The 11,564-nt window shown below is 35.0% G+C and overlaps 1 protein-coding gene across 2 annotated transcripts; it reads right to left on the minus strand.

The window, feature by feature from the left end:
- Window positions 1-1,308: 1,308 nt before the first annotated feature.
- LOC145030982 (uncharacterized) lies at window positions 1,309-11,343 on the minus strand. Of its 2 annotated transcripts, none has more exons than XM_078979416.1 (8): window positions 11,282-11,343; window positions 6,349-9,046; window positions 5,660-6,205; window positions 4,760-5,401; window positions 3,381-3,989; window positions 1,825-2,591; window positions 1,688-1,716; window positions 1,309-1,605 (listed from the first exon to the last, which is right to left on the minus strand). In XM_078979416.1, the coding sequence occupies exons 2-6, from the start codon at window positions 9,016-9,018 to the stop codon at window positions 1,878-1,880; spliced, it is 5,181 nt and encodes a 1,726-aa protein (XP_078835542.1). In that variant the 5' UTR covers window positions 9,019-9,046; window positions 11,282-11,343; the 3' UTR covers window positions 1,309-1,605; window positions 1,688-1,716; window positions 1,825-1,877. The 2 variants fall into 2 exon arrangements, with proteins under 2 accessions (XP_078835542.1, XP_078835543.1); XM_078979417.1 differs by having other exon boundaries at window positions 1,815-2,591.
- Window positions 11,344-11,564: the final 221 nt, after the last annotated feature.

Below are 11,564 nucleotides of genomic sequence, written 5' to 3' on the forward strand. Positions count from 1 at the left end.
GGTTTTAGATCTTCTTGTTTTAGGCCATCCAAATGGATAAATTTGGAAACTTTATCCATTAAGACACTGAGAATTCAGATTTGAGAGTTGGGGTTTTTAACATAATAGATTAAGTCATTTATAAAGTGAATTTGTCCAGGGACGCGGGGCACATGTAGTAAAATCGACTATTTTGTCTTTTCTGGGCATGTGGTGCTTGTATTGGGGTGTAGAGCACCCTTGACCCAGCCCATTGATTTTTTTTTTTTTTTGACATTTTGACCAAGTTTCACTAATTGTAAAACTTATTGGGGTTGAGTTATAGGTTAAGTATAGACCTGTATTTTGGTTCTAGGTGGTTAGTGTTAGCTGTTTATCTTTTTAAGATTGTTACTGCGATTAATAGCTTCAAGTGAGTTATCTCACTATACTATATGTTATGATCTATATCCTTGTATGATAAGGTATAAGAACTATTATAGTAGAGTTGTATGAGTAGTCTAGTATAGTCTTCTGTATTATTAATTGTATGTTTATATGATTTGTTCATATATGTGTTTGAGGATTTGAAAAGAGAGGGTGAGGGTAGAGAGCTTATAGACTCGTGTTGAAAACGGAATGTCCATGTTATTGGTGAAACGACGGGAGGCCGTGAGCACTATTGTTTGTAAGCATTGTTTATGTATTGTTGATATATGGTATTTTGGGGAACTCACTAAGTTTTGTGCTTATAATTGTGGAATAAATGTTTTTTAGGATGTGTTTCTGACAGTGGGAAAGCTCCAGCTTGAGCGTGACGGATGCACATCTCCTATGTTTATGACTTTAGAGTTACGCTACTTTTGATATTCTAATACTTTGTTTTTACATGATTACGGTATTTTATGGTTAAAACAAATTGGTACTTCTTCTTTATGGAAAAATAGTTGTTTTATTTATTCTTTTAAAAAGAATATTTTGATTTGAAATTTGAAACGTTATTCCATATGTTTCGTTAAACCTTCCAAATGCATCTAGACCTTCAAATATTGATTACATTTGTGGATTTCAATACGATTTTGTGATAGAATTTGCTTTTATTTTTATTATTATTATTATTATTATTATTATTATTATTATTATTATTATTATGACATTTCTTTGTAGAGGAGAACCACCTTTGGAATGAACAATTGAACTGGTCATCTCCAACCCGAGAAGAGGGATACCAGCAAAAAGGGAGAGTGGGAGTCTTTAGGGGAAGATAACGAAGGTGGATCAGAAACATTCATATACCATGATAATTGGTATAATTCTTATAATTTCAAAGATGGAAGTGTACGAAATATATACATGCAAGATCGGCCTAAGGCCGGCTATGGCTCAAAAATAATACACCAATAATAATAGTGTAACATAAGAATCATGAGAAACAATTATGCAATATTTTTGGTTGAAGACTACCGTGAAAAGAATCAAGTACTATAAGGTAGAACTACACAAGGACTATTACCACCATTTTCAAAGACATGGAACGGTTGAAAATTTTCATAACTTGTCTCCTTTTGTTTCTCATACTATCCTTGGAAGCAAAAGGGATCTAAACTTGTAATCCAACGCAATATTCCCAATTGGCATCATCATGATCTGAAAAACATGAACAAAATGACATTAATATATAGAAAAAGAAGGTTATTGGCAATGAGGACAAATAGATAATAGAATTTACCTATAATATATGGTATCTCCTTTGGATTCCTGCATAAAATAGATAGAAAGTTTAAAGAATATAGAATGCTCAGGCCGTTTGACAATAACAAAAAAAATGCACATGCCGAATTTTCAGATGTACTTACATCTACATACCTCTTGTAATCTTGTTTGATCTTTATAAAGGAGTTGGTGGTTTCCCCTACATACTATGAGCCAAGACTTGATTCTGTTTCTTTTAGCTCAAGAGTAGCCGAATATCCCTTGATGAAACGAAAATCTGTTATTGCTCCACATCTTTCGATTCTCAAAGTATCCAATAATGGCAAACAAAAATCCTTCTTCCCTAAGCAAAACCCTCTAAGACTTGGAAGTTCATCAAGTATTAAGGACTTTAGATGAGGTAACATAATCTCATTCATTTTTCTGAGAGATTTTTCCTCTTTTTCTACAACATTTTCATCCTTAACAACTACCTGCATATTGTTGCAGCAACTAATATGTAGATCTTGGAGTTGCAAGAGACTACCAATCATGGAACTAGTAAAAAGGTGTTCTAACAAATGACAATGAGAAATAGAGACTCTTTTTAGGTTTGGAAACTCAAATATGGTCCATTGATTGCTCTTCCATATATACCGGAGATTTTTTAGAAACACTAACTCCACTTTTGTCAGGTTTGGAAGATTCACAACGGTTTGTGATTCACCAGAACCACTATTTGTCCCTTCCAATGCTTCAAATACCTCCTCTACCACATTACAGCTCCATACATGAATCTCTTTCAGCATTTGCAGTTTTTGCAACGCACTCCATGGAATAATCTTTTTGGTAGATACATCATTTTCCAGATGTATTCTGTTCTCATCATGAACAGGCAGAGGTATCACTTCCAAAGTATTGCCTAAACTCCGTAATGGGGTCTAAAATGCCAAATAGAAAACGAAAGGCATATGTTAGCGGTGTAGTCGATTCTAGTTCCAACAGATTTACACATGGCTTCATTCTATGTAAAACAACATATGCAAGTAGAGAAAGTCTAAATGATCTACATATATACAACTTTTTTAGATAGCGAGGGTAAACCTCACACAAACCAACTTTTGTTGTCTCTAGAAAAACGTGGGGCCCACACTAGATAATTAAGGAATGAAAACACTCTACATGACCTTTACAGTCCCTTAATTATGGGTCCACTAAAGTAAAAAAATATTTTTGGTGCAATTGTGTCCAAGATTATATTATTACAACAAACACTACTGTTAGTTTAAATTTCTAAAATTTAATGCAAGGACAAGTAAGAATGGGACTTTAAGAATCCGTTACTAGAAATAATATGTAAAAACATTGAAGCCTAATGCAATAACTATATCCAATTCCTATAAGCTCATGGGGTAATGCATGGACAATCTTACCTCCGCCTAGCGTAGTAAGGAAGAACTAAAAGAGTAAGAATTTAAAAAATGATGATCAAATTAGTTGATTATCATTATAAAAGATGATAATTAACTCGAACTAAAACCTTCTGTTGGGTTACTATTTATTGATCTCATCAAGCAAGTTAGATATGTAAGGTTTGTGTTGCACCCTTTGCCATTCGAAATTGATTCAAGTGACACACACAAACTAGTGTAAATATGTTAAATATTTTTAGTTGGAGCGCATGATTTCTCAATTAGATGATGCGAAAAAACAAAAGATAAAAATTATACCTGATGAAAGTTAAGGTCACATTCATCAATATCTTTGCCTAAGCTTCTTTGTATGGACTTGAGTTGTGGAGCCATCGACCTACCACGTGTGAACACCGTCATTTCTGGGCAATCACGGATTGCAACATTATCCAAAGAAGGCCACTTGAACTCATTCATTCCCAAGAAGAAACCCTGGAGGTATGGTAGGTTCACCAGTTTAATGGACTTGAGACGAGGAAAGACCACAACATTAGATGCTGTTGTTTTCTCTCCATGTTCTTCCTTTATAATCACTTCCATTTCCTTGCAATCTTCTATCATTAACTCTTCGAGTTGTATGAGGCTTCCAAGGGCCGAAAATGTGAATATGTGTTCCACAAGGTCGCAATCTTTAATTTCCAATTTCTTCAGCTTGGGAAGTTGAAGCATAATAACATTGCTTAGTCTTTGTGTACCACTATTTCCTTCGAATACCTCCTTCACTGACTTGCAAGACTCTATCTTCAGCGCTTCAAGCTTTTGCATATGTCTTAGTGCATAAGACGGAATCACAGTTGACAATGAATCACACTCTACTATACTTATCACTCTAGGGTATTGGCATAAGGACCAAGAGACACCATCGACCTAGTAATGAACAATCAACGTATAATTCAATTATGTAACTTACAGAGCTCAAATATTGTTTGTTACACACATATACAGTACTACTTTATATGTAACATTACATACTATATAATAAGAATAATAAAATGTTAAAATTTAATCAGTAAAAGAAAGTAGAGGGACTCCATCGATAAAGTGGTAAAAGGGCTTAGAACTTTTCTGTGTGTTGCATTAATTTTATAGCATATTATTGTTATTGTAATTTAGCAACTTTTTTTATATTTAATAATCTTAAAATAGATATTACTACTAATAATAAAAGATTAATGTATTTCACATATTAGTTCAAGTATAAATCTATAGTTTGAAAACAAATAATATTTTTAAGACATTTAACCTGTTGTGTCGGTGAAATTGCCGATTCTTTAATAGCACAAAAATGTGTAGGCTTTAATCACCAAAAACATTTAAATAGAGAAAGTGGTAAAATTACATTATGTTTGTTGGTATTTTTTTATTCTTTTTTCATACTTGGGATGGTAAGGGTGAGCATTTTCTAATTAATAAAAGAAACCTTATTAGTAAATGATATGATAGATGACAAATGTCTTGGTCATGATATATACTTTGTTCAAATGAATGAGTCAATTAGGAGCTATAAAAACTTCAATATCCTGTATCTCTGATTTGGTTAAATTTTGTATAATATGATAAATACTAGGAGAATATTGCAGAGAAAAATGGATATAGAAAAAGAAAATGATAAGTTGTTGAATAGGTAGAAAACATACCTTGGATTCATCAGAAATGACGGTCCTTGTAGTGGTATTATTGGAAGATGATTCATTGCTCCTATGCTTGGCACCACCACCACCAATATACTTGAGATTGCTTAGGCAAGCAAGAGTGAGAAAATCAAGATACGGAAAAAAAGCGGTGCTTTTGTGGATAGATCTAGTGTCTTCTTCATCTTCATCATCTCTATTTGAAACAACTTCTTCAATAGCATCACAAATTGCTATGTTGACATTATTTAGGTTTGAAAGAAGTTTTGCCATGAGAGGTGAAAACAAATACTTAATGTTTGTGCATGAACTTATGTGTATGGTTGTGAGGTTGTGGAATGATGGTTTTGATTTTTGTTCTTGAAGGATTAAAAATTTATTCCAATTACACTTCCACACATGATTCATGTTGTCCATATGCCTTATATCCAATTCCTTGAGGTAGGGAAGTAGTTGTTGTTGATTATCGTGAGTTGTTACCAATTCTCTACTTCTTGGCTCAATCTCAAACACCACCTCCACTTCATTAAAATTCCACAGCTTAAGTTGATGTAGGTTAGGAAAAGAATGTACGAGATAGGAAGGAAATACAACATTTGGAATGCAGTCACCGACTTTTGATGTGTCTTCATTTGATATAACAATAATCTACACATGTATCCCAACAAAAAAGGTAATTAGTAACTTTCATTTTTAAATGTGAGAAAGATTGTTTTGATTCTAAATAATTTTTCAAAAATTATTTGGAAAAAATGAAAATATCCCATGGGAAGTTTGAATTCTCCATTCCTAGTAATAACTTTTTTTGTTTGTACAATTGGCTCCCATGTAACAAAAGGATTTGGGGATGAAACAAATGGAAACCATTTTAAATATATAAATAATTAAGATGTGGTAAATCCATACCTCTTGCTCTTGTTGGCTACTCTCCATCAAATTATTGTTACACCTATTTTCTCCGTTATTATTTATCCAGATCTCCTTAAGTGCCCGCAGATCAAAATTGGTGGTGGTTGGTGTGAATACATTTCTAAAGCTCTTACATTTTGTGATCTCTATGTATTCAACAGCTTGAAAGCCACCGATGAGGAGGCCAGAGCTATTTGCACCTTTTATCCTCCATAACTCTCTTAGTTTTCCTAATTGATTCACTTCAATGCTTCTCAGGCTGCTTTTGCTGCTGCCTTCTCCAATCCCACCAGCACTATCCAAGTTGATGTTGAATAACACTTCAATGGAACCACATCTCCGTACTTGAAGCTCTTGAAGATTATCCAACAATGGCAAGGGATTGCATGGAAATAGATCCACAAGCTTATCACAATCGGTTACTTCAATAGCTTTCAACAACGATTCATTAAAATTCTCATTAGTACTCAATTCACAAGGCCATATCTCCTTCAAATTCTCCATATGACGAATATGCAGTTTCTCCAACTTAGGAATGACAACCTGCAAAATAATCAAACTTAATTTAGCCCATCAAATCTAATTACAATTTTTTTTGTCAGGGAATTTCTCTGGTTTGAAATTTTTTGAAACTTGCAACTAAAAAAGATTGTTTAAATTGTATCAACAGAAAATAAAGTGTTTACCGATTCCCTCAACAAACAAGATGTTGCCAATTCATTCTTCGGATAAATGCTTGTGAAATTTGGAATGGTGGCAAGTCCCAACTCCAAGAGTTGTGGTAGCTCAATTATGTTGGCATTACAGCACAAGCCCAACAGATTTGGTAGACAAATTAAAGATAGAAACTTCAACTTGGGGAATGTAATTGTCTCTTCTCCACCATTCTCACTATGTATGAGTTCTTCCATATTATCGCATGAGTAAACTTCGAGATGCTCAAGATTTTTCAAATCTTTTGCCACAGCAAGTGTGAAAAGGTATCTCAACCCCACACACTCGGAAATGACAAGGACTCTTACATTGTAGAATGAAGAGAATCGAGAAGGATGTACGGACTTCACCTCAATATCTCCAAGATCATTCATATCATCTACACTTAAACACAGCATCTCCGTTTTCTCAAACAACTCGTTCATTCTAGATCCCAATAGTTCTCTTTTGTTGGTGACTAACTGTAATGTGTTTTCAAACGACTGTTTGCTCTTTCTGAATGTCCCTTTTAAAGAACGTCCCACTGAGATCTTGAATTGCTCAAGATTATCGAACGAAATATTCTTCGGCTGAGCACTATTTTGAAAGAACTCAAATTCTAATACCGAAATGTTTTCTAAACGTTCTTCCATCTCATTGTAGTTATCATCCATGAAGCTAATGGTCTTGCGATCATCAACTTTCACAAAAAACGAATCTCGATCATCAACTCTCATATAAAGCTCTTCGAGTTTGACCAAATTTCTAAAGACACCATTAGCTATACAGAGACCAACACAATTTGTCAAATCCAGGAGCCTTAGCTTCTTTAGATTTCCAATTGTGGAGGGTAACAATTTAATGGCAGAATTAGCAATGCTGAGCACCTCGAGATTCAAAAGATTTCCAATAGAAGAGCAATCAAACATTAATGAGCAGTGATGGAGATGAAGCACTCGAACATTGGAGCATTGAAGTGATTGTGGAAGAAATGGCTGCTTCATGTTATCATATGATATAACCTGAAGGTTTTCCATTTCTCCATAAAAGCCTTCAGGAAACCTCAGTGACTCGTCTCCATCCATTAATTTCAGGATCGAGAGGTTTGGAAACGTGAGGTCTTCAGGAATCGCAGACATACCTTTGCATGTTAATGAAATTCTTTTGCACAAGCTGTTCTTATCATTTGCAGTTTCAAACCACCCTCGCATATCCCCATGGTTGACAATTGATGCATGCTCGACTTCAGATAACATGCCCAAAACAAAAGCATGAACCAGATCATGCATCTTGACAAATCCAACATTATCACTTTTTATCAACATGTTGGCATGCATAAGCCGCTCAATGCACGTGTCCAACCTTTTTCTTGCATGTCTCATAGTATACACTCTGGTAAATATTTTCAATCCCCATGCGTACCTCACTAAGTCTTCGGTTGGAATATCAAAGTCTTCGGGAAACAAACCACATAGCAAAAAAATCAACCGAGTCTCCTCGTCTTGGATATTGTTGTAGCTCAATTTAAAAACATCAGCCACAACATTATGAGTGTCACGGTGCTCTAAACGAGAAAGTGCATCTTTCCATGCATCTTTGCGTTTATTTCTAAGAGTAACGGCCATAGTTTTGATGGCAATGGGTAAACCACCACACTTCTCTACAATAGCTTCTCCTATCTTAATAAGCTCGGGATCAGCATCATAAGAAATTTCTGCGTATCGACGGAAAAAATTATGTGCTTCCTCGTCTGTTAACACGTTGAGGTTGAAAATTAAATTAGCTCCCATAAACATGCACACATAACTATCGCGTGATGTAAGCAAGACCTTGAAGTCAACACCTTGATTTGGAAAAGAACTTAAACCGATATCATCCAGATCAACAAGTCTCCATACATCGTCAAGAATTACTAGGAATTTTATCTTACCTCCATCAGAGAGGGCCTTAAAGCCTTCACGAAGCTTATGAGCCCTTGCATCTCTAGTATTTTCTTTCAGTTCTATGCTGAGGTAATCTGCAATAGTATCCTGGATAGCAATGGTGTCAGTGATTGACCCTACAAACACCTCGACAATATAATGGAACATCTTCTTATCTTTCACAACCTTCTTCAACCGTTGCACCATTGTCGTCTTCCCCACTCCACCCATCCCCACTAAGGCTATCATGTGGGATGTGTTATTTGGTCCGAGTGCTTTTAGTGCATCCATAAAAACCTGCTCTCTTGATTGGAATTCATTGTGATCACTTGACGCAGATGCCTTCATGAAATCAACTTTTCCCAAAGGAACCGGTACATCACTCCAAGCCATCAAAGATTGTTGTCTTAAGAGACTTTCAATCTCCTCAATTATCTTGAAGGCTTTCTTTCCTAGCTTATGCCTATTCATGAGATTGAGAGAACTGCCAGCATCAATAGGAACGTTATCCACCTGTGCATTAATCTTATCTACTTCTTCCAACCAATCCACGATTTGGGCTGGAACCTCAAAATGATTTCTTCTATTCCGATTCAGTTGTTGTTCTACATCTATTCTTGCAGAATTCAACTTCCTCATTTTGCTATGCAAGTCCTTCAAATATTTTTTGTACGAAACGAGGTAGGCCAGGTGTTTCGTGACTGGAACCGTGTCATCAGGTTTAATCATGGCACCATCCATTGCTCAGTATTCTTATTTCTGGTAGCACCTACATACACATAGCAGCCAACAAGTTATCAAAGGAAATTCAGTAGAAATCTAAAATGGAGCAATTACAAGGATGATTTAATTTGTAGAAAGAGACCACCACCATGGTATAAAAATAAATTTGAAGATCAAGTTTTGACAATCAAAATCAAGAAAATGGTTTTTCACTGGTTATTAATATAACAGTAAACATATGATTAACTTTTGACAATTTAAAACATGATGATGGTAATATAAATCAAGAAAACGGTTTTTCATTGATTAAATTACATAGAACACCAAAATCTGATTAAGTCTGGTGTGTGTGCACGTGTTGAGTTAGGGGAAGGATTGGATAATGTTAACCTTAAAATCCATTTATTTGCTACTTATCTAAGAGCAATTTATATATACTCCACTGTTTCGGAACAAATATGAGTGTTAGTGTGATAAAAACAAGATTAATTAACCTTAAAATAGATATAACAAACATGTTATATATTAAATATCTATAATAAAAAATGTGCAGGCGTCAACGTTTTCGCAGTCAACTCTTCCTCAGACCCCAGCCCATGCTTATTTTAACACACACACACACACACACACAGAGAGAGAGAGAGAGAGAGAGAGAGAGAGAGATTTGTCATTAATTGCAAACAATGATATTAAACTAGTAGGATAGCCCCGCAATCATAAACGACACTATTGACCATTTCTGTAGTTGTTTGAAACACAAGGACCATTCTGTAATTTTAAGAAACAGGACAATGTTTTTAAAAGTGCTAGTAAAAGATAGGGACTATTTCTGGAAATTCTATGGGGGTGTTTGGCTTAGCTTTTCAGGGGCAAAAATCCTTTTTGGAAAAGTCATAAAAAGTCAGGTTTTCTTGACTTTTCCAAAAAGTTCATTTTTACTTGTATTCAAATCCAAAAGTAGCTTTTAGGCTTAAGGGTGTGGGAGGTGCTAAGCCTCGCCACTTCCCTCGCTAGTAAACTGTTACCCATTCCTTATCTTTTGCTAACAAACTCGCCAAAAATGTGTCGCCAAAGAGGTGGCGAGAAGATAGAGGAAATAGAAAATGGTTATGTGAATTATGATTGGTTGTTTCATTTTTATCTTTTATATTTTTATGTTTTTTTTTCAAACTAAACCTTATTAAAATAGTACACAACCTATCCCTATCAAATGCTAAAAATTAAATGCTAAGAAAAAAACTTGATGTGGCATTCAAATAGCTCATGTGTCAAGATGCTAAGGGTGTTACCACTCCCCTTAGCCTTAAAATGCATTTGCCAAACATCTTTTGCTTTCTATCTTTTTCCTAAAAGGACTTTTGGCTTCTAAAAAACTATGCCAAACATCCCCTATATTAAAAAGGGACCGTTCCTGTAATTTAAGTGCAATTTTATGTTAGGCACAAGTTAGCAACATTCTCTTAATACTTTGTGAATAAACTAGAAATCTGAAAAATACTTCTTGCTATCGAAACAGTGGAACGCTAACACTCTAGAACACGAAACAAAAACAAAACAACTGAAAAGCATCTAAACCCTTTTCTGCATATATCTAACACTAACACTCCCTCTCAAAATGCATTGAACCCTGAAACACGGGAATAAGACTGGAACTGGAACGCCGGAGGTTGCTAGGGTGCCGGCGAAGTCAACGGACTGGCTTAGGGTTATAGAGAGATACCGGAGAAATTTTTGGCGACAGATCTGGTTCTGGAAGTAAACGACGGCTCCGCCAATAAGACCTAGAAACAAGATTTGGAACCATTTAGAGTACCGGTGGCGGCGGCTGTTCTGGCCTGTTTCCGGCAGAAGTTCTGGGGTCTGGGGTTCTACTGAAAAAGGGTTTTTTTTTTTTTTTTTTTTTTTTTTTAAACAGGAGCTCCAAGTTCCGGGGTGAAAGATTAGTTTATGCCTCATGGTATATACAGGAAACAAAATTAAATCAACTAAAAAGCATCTAATCACTTCAAAATAGACAAATTAATTTTGTCGTCACCAAGTTTGGACAAAAGTTAAAAACATATTAGCTTTTGGTGTTTTAGAAATTTGAACACAGGAAATTAGCATTTAACCCTTTTTAACATGTCTCGAATCATCTGGGTTTTATTTGAAAAAACAATGAGAAGTTATAAATCAAACTTCAAAGATCCAAGCCACTGTACTTGTAAATACGCACATAACAATCAGTTAATAATCACAAAAATCATATCTATTACTGAATATAAAACTGAAAGAACATTACAGATAGTTGAGCGCTTGAATCAGCTGAAACGAAAGCGAATCTAAGAGGACGATCTGTTGTTGTACTTCTTGAAAGTAGAAAATGAGCGATGAGCTCATACTTATTTTTTTCCTAAAGTTTTACATTAGCCCCTTGACTTTTCAACAAACGCTCTTCAGCACCAACAGTTTTTAGTATTTATTTATTTTACCCTTCAAAGAGAACAATTTCAGCGATTGGATTCTAGCTAACATTTGAGGACAAGATTGGAAATAAATCGCTATCAAACAATTTCACTTGTTGG

The sequence above is a fragment of the Lactuca saligna genome, chromosome 2, assembly GCF_052625555.1.
Source record: "Lactuca saligna cultivar CGN05327 chromosome 2, ASM5262555v1, whole genome shotgun sequence".
NCBI lineage: Eukaryota > Viridiplantae > Streptophyta > Magnoliopsida > Asterales > Asteraceae > Lactuca > Lactuca saligna.

What these genes read in the sequence shown, in the direction of transcription:
- LOC145030982 (XM_078979416.1), bottom strand. Translation starts at nt 9,018, where the DNA reads ATGGATGGTGCCATGATTAAACCTGATGACACGGTTCCAGTCACGAAA. An exon ending in CTTGTTTGTTGAGGGAATCG is followed by an intron (nt 6,206 to 6,348) that starts GTAAACACTTTA and finishes ATTATTTTGCAG; the next exon opens with GTTGTCATTCCTAAGTTGGA. An exon ending in TCATTTCTGATGAATCCAAG is followed by an intron (nt 3,990 to 4,759) that starts GTATGTTTTCTA and finishes GTTCATTACTAG; the next exon opens with GTCGATGGTGTCTCTTGGTC.